General features: G+C 31.8%; 1 protein-coding gene across 1 annotated transcript; it reads right to left on the reverse strand.

Moving 5' to 3' along the window:
* Positions 1-711: 711 nt before the first annotated feature.
* On the reverse strand, positions 712-9,363 carry si:ch73-206p6.1 (phospholipid scramblase 1). Its single transcript, XM_056450696.1, has 7 exons — positions 9,291-9,363; positions 8,591-8,679; positions 6,846-6,888; positions 6,500-6,720; positions 4,022-4,183; positions 1,951-2,109; positions 712-1,610 (listed from the first exon to the last, which is right to left on the reverse strand). Exons 2-7 carry the CDS (start codon positions 8,675-8,677, stop codon positions 1,581-1,583), a joined length of 702 nt encoding a protein of 233 aa, XP_056306671.1. The 5' UTR covers positions 8,678-8,679; positions 9,291-9,363; the 3' UTR covers positions 712-1,580.
* Between the last annotated feature and the right edge of the window lie 13,556 nt (positions 9,364-22,919).

Genomic DNA, 22,919 nt, shown 5'->3' on the forward strand with positions numbered 1-22,919 from the left:
TCTGGAGAAAGTCTTATTTGTTTTATTTCGGTTAAAATAAAAGTTTTAAGGTCAAAATTATTAGCCCCTTTTAACTTATATATATATTTTCAATAATCTACAGAACAAACCATCATTAAAAAATAACTTGCCTAATTACCCTAACCTGCCTAGTTAACCTAATTAACCTAGTTAAGCCTTTAAATTTAAGCTGTATAGAAGTGTAGAAGTGTCTTGAAAAATATCTAGTCAAATATTATTTATTGTCATCATGGCAAAGATAAAACAATTCAGTTATTAGAAATGAGTTATTCAAACTATTATGTTTAGAAATGTTGAAGAAATCTTCTCTCCGTTAAACAGAAATTAGGGAAACAAATATACAGGGGGGGGGGGGGGGGCTAATAATTCTGACTTCAACTGTATATATAGCAAAAACCAAAAATCTAAACAAATGTGTGTATATATATATATATATATATATATATATATATATATATATATATATATATATATATATATATATATAGTTAAAGTTAAAGGGGTTAAAGTTTGTTTTTGCTCTTTTGTTTTATTTATTCATATATATATATATATATATATATATATATATATATATATATATATATATATATATATATATATATATATATATATATATATATATATATATATATATATATATATATATATATATATATATTGCTTTCTGAAATATTTAAAGTAGAGATTGTTTAGATATTTGTACTGGAAAACAAAACAAAATTAAGCATTTTACACCTAAAGATCATCACTGCCCTCTTCTGGAGACATTGAATACTACAAAAAATAAGCTAAAAAATAATCACAATAAAAAAACTGTCTTTCTTAAAAACTCATCGTCAGCACTAATAACCAATTAAAACAATAATACAAAAGCCAACTGAAAATCACAATACATAACAAAAATACAACACATTTTGGTCCACTCTGACAAACTGGTTAGCCATTTGCAACATCTGCATGCAAAATATATATATATTGTTTCTGCGAATTAATAAAACTAGCACAATAAAATATAACTCTGTTTTGTAATATCAAGTTGTATATTGGTCATTCGATGCAAATGTTTTAATGCATAGTCGTACTGGCAGCTCTTAAAGGAATAGTTCACTTTTAAAATGAGAGTCTGTTCTTTACACAAATGTCATATGACACCTTTTTTAATGTGAAATCATTTTTAAACAGCTGTCTTTCTTATGTTTTATTTTATATTTTGAATGCTTGTTTTGTGTTGGAAGACCATGGAGATAAAGGACATGACTTCTTTGTTTCTTTTTGCTGTTTTGGAGTGAGCTATTCCTTTCCGTGTCATTCGTAGCTTGAGTTATTTAAATGAATCTGTTAAAAATAAAGAAATCGAGTTGAATAAAACACGACCAGCAACAGCACACACCTGTAGCTATACTGTACGTCACAGTCTCTAAAAGCACCGTTAGCCTTCAACACCGCTCGCTTCACGTTCACATGCATTCCAGTGGATTCACAGATGGATGAAGGGCGACGGCTTCACTTTTCACACGTTTTCCCACACCGGGATGGTTATGCTCTCTGCATAGCAGTTAGTTATTCGTCTCAAAGAACATGAAATCCTGCAACAAATTAAGCATATGAGTGTTTAGCAGTCCTTTTGGGATTATTTGTTAATGGTGAATCAAACAGAAAGTGTTTCAAGGGTAATTCGATGTGTCAATACACAAAAAAATCCATGTCACAAGTCAAAAAGTTAAGATGCCTTCATTGACATGGCTACAAAAAACAGACTTAAAATTAAAATGAACACCTACAATACAATATTTCAGTGAAATTAAGTAACTTTTTAAGGCCTACATTTTTTATCGTTATCATTTCTTTATGTCAATAAAGTAATATCATTTTATAATGTTGTAAAACAATCAGTCAATTTTATATTCTCTATAAGTTCCTACTCACAATAAGAAAGCAGGCTCCGATCATCACTGCCTTCATCCTCACATCCAAATCCATTGGAAACTGGATGCCAAAGTTGTCTGAATCTGTGAACGCCTCTCGCAGGAGTCCTGTCCACTGTTTGCTGATCTTCCCAATACTGACTTCATCCATGGTCAGAATCTTTAGTAGGACATGACAGGTGGAAAACAAGATAGAAATAGTAGTTTAAAATAGTTTATTTTGTGGCACAATAATGTATAAATCCATATACGGCCATATTTACTTGAAATATTGTATCCGCTACCTAACAGTTCCCCCTAGTGGACATTTATAGACAGAGCAGATTGTAAAATAAATCCTACCGTTTCAAAAGAGATGAATACACACACATATATAGACCAAAGTACATCATTCTTAATATTAGCTATTGAATTTGTATACTCAGTAATAAGATATGTATAAATGTAATGCTATGTATTTATTTATTTGCGCATTATTAATATTTTGATGTCTTTGAATTTGAATTATTTATTTATTCCTGTCCAAATCTCCCTTGTGGTTTAAAAATGATTTGTCCAGTGTAATTGTGATGTCCATATCAAGTAAATCAAATTAAACCAAAATAATAATAATAAATTAAGCACATCTAACAAAATTAATGATACTTAAAAATGTGGCTGTTTGGAATTGGTTTGATTTATGTATGTAATATTTTATGTCAAAGTAAAAAGAAAAAAATCTGTAAAAATTTAAATCAGCATAAGACACAACAACTAGTATGATTAATGGTGAGAAATAGTAGAATTTTTTTAAATAAACAATAAAGTATTATATTATGTTATATTAAAGTAATAAAGTATATTATATTAATATAATATTATAGAAATAGTATGATAACAGTATAACATGGTTCCCACACTTTAATTTTTAATTAAGCATCTTTTTAATTTATACCTCAATATATGGGGCACCATGATGGTTCTTACTGTACTTAACATTTCACTTACACTTAATATTTACATTAAAAAGAGTAACTTTGAAAAATGTGGACTGTTTTTAAAAGTCATGTTCTGAGAACTTTAATAAAAAATTAATTCAAAACTGGTGATGTTCAAATGTGCTTTCAGAAATATTGATAAAATGTGCATTTTATCAGTGTTATTGTTCAATAATTAAATTTAAGATTTTTATTTAAGAATTTCTCACTTTTTACAATCTGTTTTTAACAATCAAGTACAATTTTCAAAATAAAACCATAAACAAATATAATTTAAAATATAATTCAGGCACTTTCAAAGGCCCTCTATTTGCTTTTAAGTATTTTCCAGGCCTTTAATCTATGTATGAAATTCAAGTACTATTAAGAAGCATGGAGAACCCTGGTATAAACACTGCGATTTTTACATAATGCTAAAAATTAACATGTTTAATTAAAAAAAATATCAAAGCGCAAACATCTTTATGCAACTACATCAGGCTTCATGTTCTTTATGCAAATAAATTGCCTTATTTTTGGCTAAACGGCAGTTTCAGCTTATCAGATTGAAAAGCTTTCAGGGATATTAATGCAGGGTTTCTGCAGGTTTCATCAGGTCAAATTTAAGACTTTTTAAGACCCTTTTAAGACCATAAAGACTGAAATTTTAGACTTTTGCAAGGTTAAGATTTTTTCGAATGGCCCGGTATTATCACGAGGAATTGTGTAATTGCTTTAAGTTTATTATTATGGAATTTAATTTGAGGAATTTGCTGTAAAAATGTCTAACAGCTGTTGAGAATTGTATCTTTCTGCTATTAAAATCTTATATAAATAAAAAATATAAGGTTTTATTATTTTTATTATTTATTATTAGCCCAAATTGAGTAGCTTTACTTGGACAAAGCAAAAGTAAGACCCGTTTAAAACTATTTTTTATAGACTTTTTAAGGCCTAAAATTAAGGTTTTGAGATTTAAGACTTTTTAAGACCCAGCGGGACACCCTGTAATGGCTGAGAGATGACAAACTAAACAAAAATCCTTCGTTTCCATTGAGAGCAAGTAATTTCTAGTGTCTGTAACCATCCGATCATGAGGTGTAAGAGTCGATATACCTCAAAGTCGACGTCAGGCAAGCAGCTCCATCCACAGAACGGCCCCTGGAGCTTGAGGACCGGCTGTCTGTGCTCATTCTCTATGGTGAACTTGGGCAGGAAAGGGTGCCATTGTTGTATAACATACCCTACTGTGTTCCCCGGAGGAGACTGGATCTCTATCTGACAGATGGAGGAGAGAGTTGAAAACAAGCAATAAATAGCCAGACTCAAAATATCATTTATCCACCTTTTCATATGCCCACATAATGCTTTGTGTAAATTATGGAAGTGACTTCTATTCAATGCTAAACAGTCAGTGAAGTGTTTTCAAAAAAACTGGAAAACAAGGTGTCTGTTTACTCCTCAGACTTTTGTTAGATTGTTTTTCTTCTGTTGAAAAAGAAACCATTAACTTCAGTAGCATTTGTTTTCCCTGCTTAGCGATTTAATGTTAACAGGTTTTCAATAATAAAATAAATATCTTCTTTGGTGTTTATCAGAATAAAGAAACATATAAAGGTTTGAAATCACTTGGGGCTGAGTAAATAGGTCAAAAATTATTTAAGTTAAAAAAAAAAAACAGTGGATATGTTGAGTTTAGAACCGATCCAAGGCATAAGCTGCAGATAAAAAGTGTTCCTCCAATAGCAATGGTTAAATGGAAACAAGCATTCGCTTCATTCTTCTTTTCCCCAAAAATCTGGACAGATATTACAAAATACATAATTCCTAATAAAGTAAAAGAAACTAATTTTAAAATATTACATAGATATTATCCATGCAATGATTTTATAAGTAAGTTTAAAGAAAGTTTTTTACCCTTGTGTTGTTTTTGTAAAATGGAACCGGAAACAATCCTTCATTTATTTTTCAGTTGCAGTTACACAGAACGGTTTTGGTCCCAAGTTTCCTTACTTCTTTTTGAAGTGTTTTATAAATTTATCAATATAACTGATGTAATGGTTTTATTTATGGATTGCAACTCTGGAATATTGGAAATGGACAAAATAACAAAAATTCTTATTTTATTTGGAAAGTATCACATCCACAAAACAAAATGTATGCTGACTGTACCAAATTGTAAACTATTCTTCATTGATCTAAAAAATTTTTATGATTCACTCACTTCTATACAGAGTAATACCAAAGCTATTAAGACATCCCAACTGCTGAAAAAAATACTTCATGTCCATGATTAATTTCTGTTGTTAATTCCCTTGTACACTGTTTTATGTATAATCGTGTACTCCCCTGTTTAATCAATAAAAAAATAAAAATAAAAAAAAGCTAACTAAGTGGCTGCTTAAGGCCGCCGTGGCCACCAGGGGGCCCCCAAGAGTAGATGAAATAACTTTCAATTTCCTTCTTTTAGATATTTTGTTAATGTATAAAGCTGATTATACAAAATACATTATTAATTTTTAAATCATTTTTTAGTTTGTTTTCCAAAATAATTAGTCATTAAAAATAATAAATATATGTCAACAAAGTAATTGAAATTAATCTGTTTTCAGTTTGAAATAAGATTATTTTACTTGCACTATTGGCATATCACTTTGCTTATTTTACAGAAAAAAATACTTAATTATTACAAATTATTTCTGAAAACAAAACCATATTTTTTAATTGTCAAGAAAACGCTTCTTAATTTTTGATAATTGTACTAAAAGAAAACTAAAACTAAATAAGAAAAGTATTGAGTTGATATTCACATCCACATTTAAATGTTTATCTTTTATGCCACTGCATGTTCTTGACTATTTAGTGCCACCTTCTAAAAGAATAATAATAATAATAATATTATTAATAATAATAATAATAATAATAATAATAATAATAATAATAATAATAATAATAATAATAATAATAATAAGTAGGTTAGTGTAGGCTGCATCCAGCCTTTTTTTCTGTCAGTTTTAGTTTCATCTCAGATTAATGTTTTTATGTCTAACTGTTTAGTTTCGTGGCAGGTATAAAAAACGATATAATGTACATCTAGGTAGTCAAAAAATATTTGGTATGGTGTAATAAACACAGCTACAGCAAATAAATGAATGGGTGTTTCAACACAATCTCACGGCAATTCGTAACTTTTTGATTTAGTGACTAATTCGTATGAATTCGTACGATCTAATTCGTATGATTTAGTACGATTTGCTCATCCCCCAATGACGGTTGGGTTTAGGGGTGGGGTTAGGTGCCACGCCTCCTTTTTAAAATCGTACAATTTCGTACGAATGAACTCAGCCACTAAATGAATTAGCCACTAAACTGACAAAACGTAAAATACTTACGTTTTCTCATGAGATCAGGCTGGGTGTTTTAGATTTATAGTATGTGGATAATCATGGATTGACGACAATTTCAAAAAAGGGCCCGCAAATAAAATTCTGCTTATTGCTCACTGAAGACTTGGGCCTGCCCTGGTTGATTCTAAGCAAGTGGCATCTGTAAATAAACGTAATTGCTTTTTTTTAAATTAATTTTCTCAATTACCTCTTGCAGACAACACGGGAAGAAGCAGGACATGCATTTGAGAGGACGGTTGACTGTGATGATCTCCTGTCCGAAGTTATCGAGGACGCGGATGGTGAAGGATCTCAGCGGGCCGCAGCACTGACGCGTCAGACAGTCGTTCTCCTCCACCGCATAAAACACATTCTGACCCAGTGAGTTACGGATCTCATATTTATTGTTGCTCTCGAAGCCTGCCAGAGCTGCACACAACCACAACAGATTCATTCATTATTAAGCAGTATCAGTTATTAAATGAATGAAACCATATCTAGGGCAATCTATGATAGGCATTATGGTATTATTGGTAATCAACTGTCAGACGTACCTTCAATAAGCTCAACTTTCTGTTTGATAAGAAGTTGATCTACCTGAAAAAGTAGGAAAATGGGTGTTTTACTTATATTTACATATACGTGAAGAGGAGTCAAAGACATTTATTATAATTTACAAAAGGGATTTTTATATACAACGATACAAATATACAATATATTAGTTCATTTTTTATTAAGGTTTCAAATTACTTTTTAAAAAAATTACATATGCATGAAATAATGCTCTATTATCATTCAGCATGCTAGATATGTAAAAAATTTCTGTAAAAATTAAACAACATGCTTATAGTACTTAATAAAAAAATAAAATAAATTATATATATATATACATATATATATATATATATATATATATATATATATATATATATATATATATATATATATATGATGTCATACTACATTTTATTAGATTTAATTGATTAAAAACTACTTAATGACAATAGGTAAATCTATGGGACAAAGTTTTAAGATTTTAAACTCATTTTTAGCTCATATCAACCTAAAACTTTAAACATAATTTGCTTAGATTTATGCTTTTTAGGGAGCAAAATATATACATTTCACATTGAATTTGAAAATTGTATTTTGTGTCCTTTTCTTATCAACAAACATAAACTTGTATCCCTATATCTGTTTAGATTAGCAATGAGCCAAGTGTGTTTTTAAAAAGAAGCTTAAATCTGTTCTCCAAAGCATTCAAGACTTATAAAAGAAAAATGACATTGCAATTTTGTTTATAACTAAACAATTGTTAACATGTTATAAATGCATTATAACTACTACATAAATGGAATATATATATATATATATATATATATATATATATATATATATATATATAATATATATATATATATATATATATATATATATATATATATATATATATATATATATGCTCAGCATATATAAGTACACCCCTTACAAATCTTCAAATTCATATTTTTAATAGGAAGCTATACAATATTATATTTGTGCATATACATTAGATTAGTCAGTCCTGAAGCCAAATCTGGAGTTTATCTAACAAATTAACTTACGATAATGGTCCATAAACTAGTATGATTTATATGCTAATACAAATTTATATGTAATAGAAAGATATTTTATACAAATTTAAAAGTAATTTTTTTTTTAAATAAAATTTTGCTGAAATTTTGTAGGTTGTACTTTTTTTCCAATATTTTGCTTGAATTTAATTAGTAATCTTTCAATTTCTAAACATGTTTGGTGACTAAAATATTATTTTAATAAATATATCTGTTTAATAAATCTGTTTTGTTTAAATGGACCAACATACATTCCCTAAATTCACTGAGAAATGGATAAACATATCCATTCAAAATGTTGATGTTGCCATCCACTCTGCAGATCTCTCGCACACCCCCATACTGAATGTAACCCCAAGCCATGGTTTTTCCTTCGCCAAACTTGGTGGATATCTATGAAAATCTTGGGTCCATGCGGTCTTTTTGATCAACTAGAAGTCAAGTTATTATTTGTTGCTCTTATTTTGGAGTGAACTCAATTATGCTGATCACTGTACATGTATAATGTGTAATATATTTTCTAAATATGCCTGGCAATATTTTTGGTGCACAGACAGTTGTTACACTAAATGGCAATTTAGACTTCTTTTTCATTTTATAGATTCTTTAATACACACACTTTAATTTTGACAATATACATATTTATTTATTTATTATTTTGTATGTGATATTGATGGTGCTCTGACCTGTGTGAGGTACTCCAGTCCCGGTGGACAGCCTGCTATTCCTGGATTAGGAACCATATACATATTCATAGGCTGCATAGCTGCCATTTCTTGTGGTGAAGATGAGGAAAACATCAATAAGATTTTAGTACCGACTACAAGTCAGTGATTGACTAATAACATGAACAAAAAACGCAATTAATTGATTGATAGATCAATAATTAGTTATTGAAATATTACAAGCTATCACTATCAATTAATATTTATACATTAGAGCCTTATGGATGACTATTCAATAATAAAAAAATCTGAAATTGTATATTAATCATAAAGTTATGTTTTCAGGAGAGCAATAGTCAACCACTGAGAAGACAACAACATGACTGAACAGCCGTCTAAATCTGAACACAGCAGACACACCAGACACTATATTAGCATGCAGGTGTTGAAATCATCTACGGTTAGTGTTATTATGAGCAAAAAAGAAACATACTGAATCTGTTTTCGGTCAATAGATGAGTAATATGAGAACACGACCAAAGAAACAGTCATGTTTGTCATGGAGCAAGTGCGTTCAAGGCTGCTATTCTTGCAAGTTAGTAACTGAGCAGATTTCTCCCTCACACGAATTAAAAAATCAAACAAATGATCTACAAACACTATGAGCTTTGCGGAGGTATTAAATATGCAGCACGAATCTATTTCTAAGATCGAAACTCACCTGCTTCTTCTTATGATAAGGAGTGTAACGGGCTGACTTAAGAGTCTCGACACCATATTAAACACCGCGTGCTATTGGCTGGAATGCTGCTCACATGACACAATACTGTTACTACGTCATGCGAGTTTGGGCGAGATTTCCCGGAAGTGACTCGAGAAATCCTACTATACTACTGAATATTCATAGATATATATGAAATGTAAATATCTATGCTACATTTTAATAAATAACATATAATCTAAGCTCTTTAATGTTAATGACGTATCCTAACAGTCGTCCTGTGATATAATCTGATTGGCTGAAAGGGAGACGTTAGGCTCTGAGAGCACCGAAAGACTGAACTTATGAATATTAATTAAGCAACGGGCAACGTCAGCGCATCCTAATTAATATTCATACGATGTTTTGTCGGTAAAGTAGGATTGAGAAAATCACTTTTAGGATAATTTGCACAGACTGTTGCAGAGATTAATCTTATTATATTATTAAATGTTAAGAGTTAATATTAATGCTGACTTTTGTTTAGATTTTAGTTGTGTTTACATAAATAGCCGTAATGTAAATTAGTTCTATGCTTTGAAATACATTTGAAAAAGGCATTATATATTTATACATAAATAAATATGTTAATGTTGCCATATAGTATGTAGAAACACCCTAATTTTAAGGCTCTGCATAAAAGTGTTGACAGAAATTCATTGATCAACAGTTTTGATTTGTTTTTGGTGAGAATAATGACGCATTATAATAAACTTGTGACTAGTAATAATGCTAAAAATATTAGCTTTGAAATATACAAGTATATTCAAATAAAAAACAGGCAAATTTAAATAGCATACATTTTACGACGAAATGATTAGCAATTATTAGAAATTTTAAGTTATTAGAACATTTTAAGTCCTGTTTAATAACGATAATAACTTTTTTTCCAACACATTTTTAAACATAATAGTTTTAATGACTTTCAACAGATTTTTCTTTATTTATTTTTTTACCCTAGCCATTTGTACTTAAAAAAAATAAATATAATAAAATAAATTAATTATATGTGCTGGGCAAAGATTAATCGAGATTATTTGCATCCAAAATAATAGTTTGTTTTAACATAATATAAAATGGGGCAAAAAGTATTGAACACGTCATGTTTTATTGGCAAAAACAATACAAACAATATGAATAAAAACATAACACATAAATTTTTTACAAAAAAATGTGTAATGACAATAGAATGACACAAGGAAAAAGTACTGAACTACTGAAATGTATTTAATACTTTATATAAAGGTTTTTTAATGATGGCAGCTTGAAGACGCCTCTCATATGCAGAATGAAGTCGCATGAATTGCTCAGGTGTGAGTTTTTTCAACAGAGTGACAAAATCTTGATGGTTCTGTGGGTCTTGTCTTTCAAATCTGATCTTTATTTTGTATTTTCTATTGGATTCAAGTCAGGTGATTGGCTGGGCCATTCCACAGCTTGATTTTCTTTCTCTGAAAGCATTTGAGAGTTTCCTTGGCTATGTTTTGGATCATTGTTTTGCTGAAATGTCTACCCTGGTTTCATGTTCATCATCCTGCTAATGTAGATGTTGAACTGAACCAGCTAATGTTCATTAAAAATGAGGAAGGTTGCTGAAGAACTACTGAGAGATTTCAGCTGCTGTCCGGGCTTTCACTGCCTTTCTACACCTCCCTTTCTTCATGTGTTCAATACTTTTTTCCTGTGTCATTTTCTTTTATTACACATAACTTCATTTGTAAACTAATTAATGTTGTTTTCTTTGCATATATGGATTTCTTTGGTTGTTATCTACATCTGGTGAAAATGTCAAGTCAACAGCACAGAAATATGTTTTCTGAGAAAAATGGTGACGTGTTCAATAGTTATTTCCTCCACTGTATGTGTGTGTTATATATATATGTGTTTTATATATATATATATAATGTACATGTGATACACATATATACATAGAAACAAAATTATGCAAAAGTAATTGGTTATATAGATATTTAAATTTAAATATAAATTGTTACATAAACGTATGTTTTTTAATTTAAATAAAAATTTTACTTTAAATATAACCTAAATATAAATTTTTTCTCAAATATATGTATGCATGTGTGTATTTATACATAATAAATACACACAGTACCCACACATATTTTAAGTAAAAAATGTGTTGTATGCAATTAATCATGAAACAATTTTGTATATAAAATTTAATTAAAAGGCAACTAATTTTGTCTCCATATTTATATTTATGTATTAACAAAACACAACAATACATTTAACAATAAATTTGCTGGCAGCAGTTCTCAGCCACCACTAGCTCTAGCTCTAGCTCACTAGCTCTACCTCTAATAACAAGAGTTTCTGAATTATACATTTAGTCCCTTAAATAATAAGAGAACTGAAAATTTTTTGCTGTTTGATATCATTTTATTATCTTATTTAATTTATTTTTTCAATACAGAAGTAAGCTAGTTCCTGTCAGGTAGCCTTCAGATTCATAAGCTAGAGTATAAAATATTTGTTCTAACCACAACAATAAGTTATTATAGCCGCAATAAGGTCAGATTCAATGATAAATTCCAGTTTGCAACATCAAGCAGCGTATCATAATGTTTTTGTATGTCTAAATAAATAAATGGAAGCATTCAGCACTAAAAGTTTTGCACTTTTCAAGCTAGCTTTGCCAAAAAAAAGGAAAGAGGAAGATGGTCCCTGTTCAATAGCAACACAACAGGTAGCCTAACGGTCAAGGTAGTCAACAGAATGATACAGTTTCAGGTGAAAACCCTGCTGTTATCATTTATAACAGCGAGAGTGGAACACTTTTCCACCAGGATAGACTGAAAGGGTGATGAACCGGTCAATCTGTGTGCAACAGTGCCATCACAAAGGTCAAACAAGCAGACATGAGTCCCATCAAAGAGGTGGGCATCAGAGGGAGGGAGGCAGACGGAAAACTGCTGTAGCAAATGAAGTCTAGACCGACCATCATTTTACAGTAGATGCCATGTGAGAAGCAGAGACCATGGCAGAGGTGGCAAAATTACTGTAAACCCAGTCTGAAAAGGTCAACTACACTTCTAGTTCAGTTCATGTCTGTAAGCTACACATAAATAAAAAAGTGTTAGCACTTACACTTCATTCATTCATTTTCCTTTGGCTTATTCTCTTTATTCATCAGAGGTCGCCACAGCGGAATGAACCGCCAACTTATCCAGCATATGTTTCATCCCAGTACTGGGAAACATCCATACACACTCATTCACACAGATACTACGGCCAATTTAGTTTATTCAATTCACCTTTGGACTGTGGGTTAAACCGGAGCACCCGGAGGAAACCCACGCCCACACGGGTAGAACATGCAAACTCCACACAGAAATGCCAACTGATCCAGCTGGGACTCGAATCAGTGATCTTCTTGCTGTGAGGCGACAGTTCTAACCACTTAGCCACCGTGCCGTCGCACTTACAGTAAACAATTATAATACTATATAGTAAAATATGTTCTAGGCTTGAAAACAAAATCATATGTTTCATATTTATTGATCATTAAAAAAAAAAAACGACCTTTGAATGTTCATACATAAACTAGAATTTGACAACTTTCTATACAGTGTATTTTTGACCCTGGACCACAAAACCATTCACTGGTGTATTTTTATTTTATGGTTTGTTATCTATGAGACAATGTTTGCTAAAGATACAACTATTTTAGTAACTGAGGGTTACATAAATATACAAAATATTAAGACTTTTCTTAAAGTTGTTCAAATTAAGCTCTTAGCAAGAGATGCTATTAATTAAAAAAATGTTATAAAATATATATATATATATATATTTATTTTATATTATATTGATATTATATTATATTATATTATATTATTTTATATTATATTATATTACATTATATTATATTATATTATATTATATTATATTATATTATATTATATTATATTATTTTATATTATATTATTTTATATTATATTATATTATATTATATTATTTTATTTTATTTTATTTTATTTTATTTTATTTTATTTTATTTTATATTATATTATATTATATTATTTTATATTATATTATTTTATATTATATTGTATTATATTATATTATTTTATTTAATTTTATATTATATTATATTATATTATATTATATTATATTATATTATATTATATTATTTTATATTATATTATATTATATTATATTATATTATATTATATTATATTATATTATATTATATTATATTATATTATATTATATTATATTTGCAGTGGGAAATTATAACAAAAAATATAATGATTTTTGGCATAAAAGAAAAATAAATAATTTTGAGCCATACAGCATATTTTTGGAGGTTGCTAAAATATGTGTGCAACATTGATTTTGTGAATGATTAAAATAAAATGTTTCAAAATTTAGATATTATATAAATATATGTATATAATACTATATATTTAATATTTATATTGTTATTTATTGTTGTATATTTTAAATAATAATTCTGTAAACAAAACTGTTATAATACATATTTTTTGTGTAATGTATATACTGCCCTGCAAACTTAATTATTAATTAATTATTTATGATAAATCACAACAACAATCAACAAACCAAATATTTTGTCCCTTTTTAAATGAACTCAAACTAAATTATTTCGCTGCTTGATCAAACTACTTATTTAAAATAAGCTGAAACAACACAGTTCTTGAGATTTTTTGGAGACAACATAATCGTTTTATGTTCAATACACTTAAATTTGTTAAGTTAGCTTGATTTGTATTTGGACAATATGAATTGTGTGGAACCCTGCATTTTTACAGGGTCTATAACTAATAAGTTAAATCTGAACAATAGGTAAACATTTTAAACACAAAACAAGGAAAACAGTCAGTCAGAGTCAGTCATCTACACATTTTTCTGGTATTTTCTACATGGAACAAAAGCACGGTAACTCTGCAATGGCCATAGGAGGGCAGTATTGAGCTATGGCCAGTACCGAGCATCTGCCACAATCAGTGGAGAAACTTTTGTGTGAGGGAACAGGTTCAGAATCATGGCTACAGACCAAGACTGTGTCTGAAATGGCCACATAATGTACTTTTATCGTACCATTATTACATCAGTGCACATTTTTTTGTGGGGACAGCCATCTGTAGTGGCGTCTGAAAGTCATATATTGAGTGCAATCATTCAGTACTATAATGCGCCTAAAAAAACTACTACACAACTGATGCACACTGAAAGGTAGGCGGTTACACTCTTGAAAACAAAGGTTCTTTAATAGCATTGAAGGCTTCATTTATAACCATTATTATCATCTTTCTATTGCACAAATGCTTATTTACAGCAAAAAAAGTTATTCAAATATTTTCAGATTGATTTTTACACTAAGAAACAAAATGGCTGTTTTAAGAGCTGTTCACTAAGGTTCTTTGGGAAACCAGATTTCTTCTACACTTTTTAAACTAAAAAAAGTAACTTTTTTAGTTGAATCAAATGAACTTTTCTAGTCATCTGAACTTACATCAATCAAACTGACTAAAATATTAAGTTAAACTTTGTATAACTTAAAAAAATAGCCGAATTCTGATTAGCTTGTGAGTGCACCCTATATTAGAATATTTATTGGTAAAGGGTGAGTTCACACTGAAATTAAAATTTGGTTAATAATTACTCACCCTCATATTGTTTCAATCCCCTGAGGCCTTTGCTCATCTTATGAACACAAATGAAGATATTTTAAATGAAATCCGAGAGCTCCCTCATCCTTCTCCTTCATTTACTAGAACTTCTATGTTAAGCAGTATGAAGCTCCAAGAACACTTCATATACAGTTGAAGTCAGAATTATTAAAGTCCCTGAATTATTAGCCCCCCTGATTATTTTTCCCCAATTTTCTTTTTAACGGAGTGAAGGTTTTTTTCAGCACATTTCTAAACATAATAGTTTTAATAACTCATTTCTAATAACTGATTTATCTTTGCCATGATGACAGTAAATAATATTTGACTAGATATTTTCCAAGACACTTCTATACAGCCTAACATGACATTTAAAGGCTTAACTAGGTTAATTAGGTTAACTAGGCAGGATAGGGTTATTAGGCAAGTTATTGTATAATGATGGTTTGTTCTGTAGACAAAAAAAAATAGCTTAAAGGGGCTAATAATTTTGACCTTAAAATGTTTTTTAAAAATTAAAAACTGATTTTATTCTAGTCGAAATAAAACAAATAAGACTTTCTCCAGAAGAAAAAATATTATCAGACATACTGTGAAAATGTCCTTGCTCTGTTAAACTTCATTTGGGAAAAAAAGATAAAAAATGAAAGGGGGGCATATTTTTTCAAATGGATGTTTACACTAAGAAACAACATGGTTATTGTAAGGACTGTTCACTGAAAGGTTATTTGAGGAACCCAGAATTCTTCTACACTGTAAAAAAAAAAATCTTGCTTGCTTAATTGTTTTTAGTCAGAAGAAAAGCTCATTTGATTCAATGTCTGAAATCATAGTGTGAATAAGGCTTAAGTTGTTTTGTGGTATGTGTTAGGGTTGCACGATTTACTGGTAGTTTGGTAGCATTGTGATACTATGGCTTCAAGATACTGGCGCTACTGTAGTTTGTAAATGGTAGTATTGTCATTAACAGTCTACATAATGTTGCAGGTGGAAAAGTAACTAAAATGCCAACACAATCTTATGGCAATTCGTAACTTTTTGATTTAGTGGTTAATTCGTACGAATTCGTACGATCTAATTCGTACAATTTAGTACGATTTGCTCATCCCCCAATGACGGTTGGGTTTAGGGGTGGGGTTAGGTGCCACGCCTCCTTTTTAAAATCGTACAATTTCGTACAACTGAACTCGTACGAATTCGTACGAATTAGCCACTAAACTGACAAAACGTAAAATACTTACGTTTTCTCGTGAGATCAGGCTGAAAATGCTCACACGCTTGTGCAAGAATTCACGACTTTGATGGTAGCCTATTGCACGTTTTCTGCCGCTTCAGTTTGAATCTGAATCAGTTCATTTCTGCTCCTGTCAATATGATTTAGTAGCTACAATAACCATGACAATCTCAATTCTTACCTGATAACACTGAAAAAAAAAAACAATAGATACAGGAAACATTGAAACAATTTTTGACCACTTCATAAAGCCTAATTTGGTTGGGAAAATGCACTTTTTGTACCAAATTTCATTTGCTATAATTTGTATCTTTAGTTTAATGTATGTTTTGTTGGTCTACCAAATAAACAAAAAGAACGAATACCCTTTAGGTAAACTGATGTGCAAATACTTTTTTCAATAATAAGGGTATCATTAATTCAGTTAATGGCATGTTATGGCATGCGCGCACAGAATTCCGCAGATTTTTAGCTCATTGTTAATTCTGTTTAAATCTATATTTATTCATTTTATTTAATTAATTACAGTAATATTATTGACTAATATGAAAATGTTCATCTGATTTATGTACAATGCAGTTTGTACAGTAATATTTTCTGTCTTTTAGTAGATATATTATATGAGAGACTTGATTTTTTTACCAAATAATATGAGTCTAATTGGATTTGCATTTTAAACATTAAATAAAAGTTAAAAAGATATTATTTTTGGCAATGCAGTGGCACAGTAGGTAGTGCTGTCACCTCACAGCAAGAAGGTCGCTGGTTCGAGCCTCGGCTGGGTCAGTTGGAGTTTCTGTGTGGAGTTTGCATGCGTTCGCGTGGGTTTCCTCCGGGTGCTCTGGTTTCCCCCACAGTCCAGAGTTCAGGTGAATTGGGAAGGCTAAATTGTCCGTAGAGTATGTGTGTGAATGAGAGTGTATAGATGTTTCCCAGAGATGGGTTGCAGCTGGAAGGGCGTCCGCTGTATAAAACGTGCTGGATAAGTTGGCGATTCATTCCGCCGTGGCGACCCCGGATTAATAAAGTGACTAAGCCGAAAATAAAATGAATGAATGAATAGTTGAGGACATGCTGCCGTTGTCTCTCACATTAAAATAGTCTAGATTAGTGTACAACATCTTATCTGTATTTATTATCATTTGACAAATTAAATTTTTTTAAAGTAACGAAATAGTTACTTTCTCTGGTATTTAGTTACTTTTATAATCACGTTACTCAGTTACTATTTGTGAGAACTAGTAACTGTAACTACTGTAATTACTCTTTTAAAGGAACGTGCCCAACATTGCTGGTAACACAGAACTGTGGATGGATGAACTGTGGGTACTGTTACAGTATCTGTTCTTTTTTTGGATGTAATTTGGGTTCACTCTCTAATTTGGAATCCCATGGTTCAAGAATGGATAGAGTCTGGGAACTGTGTCAGGGGAAAAAGCAGTATGACATGTTCTTTAGTTCTCCAATGTTCTGCAGAGTTTAGATCCTACACATTTGCGTAAAGATTCCTAGTAATCTTGAAGATCTTGATTAGCTAGCTAGGGTGTGTTTACTTAGAATGTGTTTTCATTCATTCATTTTGCTTCGAATTAGTCCCTTATTTATCAGGGGTCGCCACAGCGGAATGAACCGCCAACTATTCCGGCATACGTTTTATGCAGCGCATGCCCTTTCAGCCACAACCCAGTACTGGGAAACACCCATACATTATCTCATTCACACTCACTCATACACTACGGTCAATTTTGTTTACCCAATTCACTTATAGCGCATGTCTTTGGACTGTGGGGGGAACCAGAGCACCTGGAGGAAACCCATGCGAACATATGGAGAACATGCAAACTCCACACAGAAATACCAACTGGACTTGAACCAGCCACCTTCTTGCTGTGAGGCGACGGTGATGGTCACTGAGCCACCATGCCGCCTAGGGTGTGTTTTAACCAGCCTGATCTCACGAGGAAACGTAAGTATTTTACATTTGGTCAGTTTAGTGGCTAATTCATACAAATTCGTTCAGTTGTACAAAAGTGTACGATTTTAAAAAGGAGGCGTGGCACCTAACCCCAACCGTCATTGGGTGATTAGCAAATCGTACTAAATTGTACGAATTAGATCGTACGAATTCATACGAAATTAGCCACTAAATCAAAAAGTTACGAATTGCTGTGAGATTGCGTTGGTTTTAACAAATATATGTTTCACTTTTTTTTATCTTAGCTCTAGATCAATTCATGTTCAAACCAGTGGTTTTCTTGTGAATAACATCCCAAAATGAATCACACGCTGTAAAAAGAAATAAAACAAAACAAAATCAGTTCATTAACAGTTTCCATATATGTGTTTTCTGTTCATTTACGATCACGAGTTGCATTATGGGAACCTGATCTCTGCTCTGTTGAATTTTGATTTAGAAAACTCAACTCTGCAGTTCAACAACGTTACTTTTGTTGACATTTTAGTAGTTTGGAACCATATATTGTATAATAAATAATATATAAAGAAATAAAGGAACAGAAAGAAAAATACTGGCAGGTTATTACAATGTCAATAAAAGTCCCTTTTTCGAACGTTTCAACATCAAAAGTTGTTGGAGGAAAGATCAAGGTCCCATGATGCAATTCAAAAGCATAAATAAACTTAAGAAAAAGAACCACGAATCACAAAACATGGGAAACTACTAATTTATGGATGCTTTTTTCCGTGCAGGTGTGTTCCAAGAGAACAGAAGGGGATTTACTCAAATACATCCAAGCTATTAACTTACCGTAGACTATGATTTGTGCAGTCCACAATGCCGTCCAGCTGCCTACAATTTTAAAACTATGCTTAGACTATTAGTTACTGGAATGTGCTGCATTTAACTACGGCTCACATTCAGAGCATGCGATGTTAGACTGTCCTACATAATACGTGGTAGGGCATGATTACTCTTCAAAATGATGAGGGCGGAGAGCGTTTTGTGACCAAACAGGCACGGTATGGACTCATGATTAAACCTGTCTGGCTAAAAATTCTAAATAAAAAGGCTAAATAAATATAATCTCTGATGGTGCTGAGAATGTAGGCGATTATGACAACTTTTAATTGAGTGCTTAAAGTAGAGTAAATGTGTTGCTGCTTTTAGTATAATGGATAAATCCTTACTGGAGAACTAAATGTGCCTTTAGTTTGGTGCTAATTCGAAAGTTCTACATATTGTGCTTTTGTGAAAATGAATTGTACACCCACATTGGATGTAGACTGTGCTTCTAGTAGTTCTTACATAAAAAGCACGGGCAGCCATTGGTTGACTTACTATTTTCTTTCCCTACTATGGATGTCAATGACTACCGGTTTTCAACTTTCTTTAAAATACCTTATTTTGTGTTTAATCAAACACAGAAACACATTAAAGGGATAGTTTACTCCCATAATTAAAAAAAAATCTTCTTTTCAAGCTGTTTGGACAGACATATGTGCATGTATGGTGTATAGACCGTCATGTTGGGGTTATATAAGCCCACCCAGTGCTTTTTTTTCAATTTAACAACATAAAAAACGGTGGACCAATCGGAGCGGTTTTCAAATCGACCGCAACTTTACGTAGGAGAGCGGTCCCCCGCCCACCAATATTGATTGACAGGTGCGTCATCATATCCTCAGTTTGTTAATTCACGTCCGCCATTTTCAGCATGAGTCGAAGCGATATCACTAAAGGAACACCCTAGCTCTATTTTTAGATGCAAGGCTCATTGGGCTCAACACAAGATCAATATTCTCCACATTATCGCTCTAATCGGAATTATTGGTTGTCTCTTTAGGTAGGTTTGCAAACATGTGTACTTCTCATTGAGTCTACCTTATACTTCAGCCATTTCTCGCGATCCCAGAAGCTCCCTGTGATCTTAACTAGCATGCGTTTTAGAATTCTAAACATAGGTTTCTATCAGGGTACACTCAAGTCGACGGCTGGGCGCCGCGGGCCGCTGCAGAAACCTATGTTTAGAATTCAAAAATGCATGGCGCGACGATTCGGGACTCTTCATGTCTCTGCCGCGCCACAGAGAGTGTCTGGTGTGCCGTGTCGCGGCTTCAAGCGGCGCATCCGGTGCCTCAGTCAAAGTTAATTCAGTGTGCGTGGTTATTAGTTTCTGTGTACAAGCTCGGCACTTGAAACTAGCACACAGTTGTCTGTAAAACTGTACAAAGACACATATGATTTTGTACTCTCTGCTTTGTTTGTGTCCGAGTCGTACATGTACGACTGAATGCTGATCCTCTCCTCCTCCTTTCAATCTGCCTGTCTGTGTTGCAAACACATGGCCCCGCCCCCTTGTTACATTGGGTGGGAAGCCGAAACTAGTCTACATGTGAAGCAACACACCCCTAAATCAGCGAACTGTGGACACGCCCCCAACATGACACTTTTTAACACATTATAATAAAAAAATCTGAATTGTGTTTTAAACTGAAGCTAAACTGGCACACTCAGAAGAACCATAATATTAATATTAAATCATAAAAAAGAGGTAAACTATGTGTCCTTTAAGTATACTCCTCATTTACTCACCCTCAAGTGGTTCAAGGCTTTTGTTATTTTACTGAACACTAAAGAACATATTTTGAAGCTGTAAACCTGTAACCACTGATGTCCATGTTATTGTCAGTAATAGCCAATCAGAATAACCAGAAAACATTGTTATTTATATTAACTGTTATAGTTTATTTACATTTATACAACTGTTCTTTCTGGTTCTCAAATCTGATTGGCTAATAGCCATGTGATATTCTGCAATAGCAGCACTTGTACAGCCTCTTCAGCCTTCTGTTTTATTCCACCCATATAGAGATACAGCAGATCAATAAACTCACTACAGTTTGATAAATATTGCAGCTGTTAGGACAACATAATGAACTTTTGAGGCTTTTTAGGCAATAATGTAGTTGTTTAGATTGCAACTATGCAGTTTAATTATAAGAATAGTGCGTATTTTAAATATTTATAATTTTGCAGATTCACCGCATCGGCATCGATCAGTCTGTCATACTGAGCAGAGCAAAGAGGTTGACGTTCCGCCACAAGATGGCAACAGAGACCACATAATAAGCCCATAGAAGAGAAAACCCAGCTAATCACGTCATTATAAAACAGGTTAGTCACATTCTAAGTCGATCTCTCTCTTATTTGTATGTTGTAGTGCTGTATTTATACCATAGTAATCCGGTAGTGTTGGCTTCGCTTTGGCTTTTTCGGGGTTAATTTTTGTGATCTCCCAATTGCAACCGAGAAATACTGGGCAATGTCTCTAAACTGATGGCATTTCATTCAGTTCAGCCTTATAATCTTAAAATGTGAGCAAAATCACCTGTTCTGTCATCATTTTAGACATTACGCTAGAGAATCATTCAAATACTTGCTCTAAAGTGACGTTTGTGAACCGGCAACGGTTTCTGCTGTTCTGACGTCAGCTGCAGATGTGTATAAAAACTGGAAGATAGTTCCTCATACAAAAGGACTCTCCATGTTTGATTTCCTTTTTTATATACATGATTATGCAGTCGAACTGTTGTATAAACGCAATACCACACTCGTAGCCCTGCGATATGGCCGTATATCGTCACTCAGTGCTCAGCCAATGCACGCCTCCCACCAGTGCCGATATACAGCCATACCGCACTGCTACTCGTGTGATATTGCTCATATATTTCAGTTTAGAGCTCATATTCCATACTCATCATTTTGGTTAATAGCATTTATTTATTTGTTGATTTTTTTACACTTGATTTACACCCTTAAATATATAGTCTTTAGTTTTGTTTTAGTAGTAATTATTTATACAGAATAAAATATGTGTAACTGTATATATCTCCATTTTTTTATAAATACATTGGAATCAAAACTGAGAATTACCACTGTAATAATCTAAAATCATAAAGCGTTACGGTTGATAAAATGTAAACGATACACAACCCTTGCAGTGTAGTTTCTTTTCAAACACAATAGATGATATTTCCTGACATGATGCACAGATCTGCTTATCTCTCGGGATGTGAAAGGGGCATTGATGCCACCTTATATTAGGTGTCTTTCCTGTGAATTAACCATCCCCATCAAGCCTGATAGAGTTTGAGAGCTACTGCAAAAAATAATGGGAGAAACCGCTTAAAAATGGGTATGATAGGCTTGTAGCATCATACTCAAAAAGGCTCTAATTGGTGCCAAAGGTGCTTTAACAAAGTACTAAGAAAAGGCTTTGTACTTGAGTGTTTTTTTTCATCATTTTTTAATTTTTTTATACATTCAAAAAGGTTTCAAACAACCCAGCAGACACCTTGCTGTCAAAAAGGATATTAAAAAAACAATTCATAAAAGCATATCGATTTGATGTCAATGGAATACCTTAATGTCTGAATGACATCAAATTGATGTCAAAAAGCATTTACAGGACTGTCCTGTAATCAATGTTCGGTGTGTTTTTCTCACCAATATTTGTTACTACATCAAGGTAGTTTAAATGAATTGTTAGGAAACAAAATGCAGTATAAATTCGTAATTTGGAACTGAAGATATCAGATGAAACAAACTTTAATTATATTATATTATAATATAATATAAGATGATCAAACGGCCATCAATGTGTAGATATCAAATAAACGTCAATGTTTTGACATCGAAATCGAAATGCCTTTTTAACGTCATCCTTGATGTCAATTTGA

This window comes from Danio aesculapii, chromosome 24, assembly GCF_903798145.1.
Source record: "Danio aesculapii chromosome 24, fDanAes4.1, whole genome shotgun sequence".
Classification (NCBI taxonomy): domain Eukaryota; kingdom Metazoa; phylum Chordata; class Actinopteri; order Cypriniformes; family Danionidae; genus Danio; species Danio aesculapii.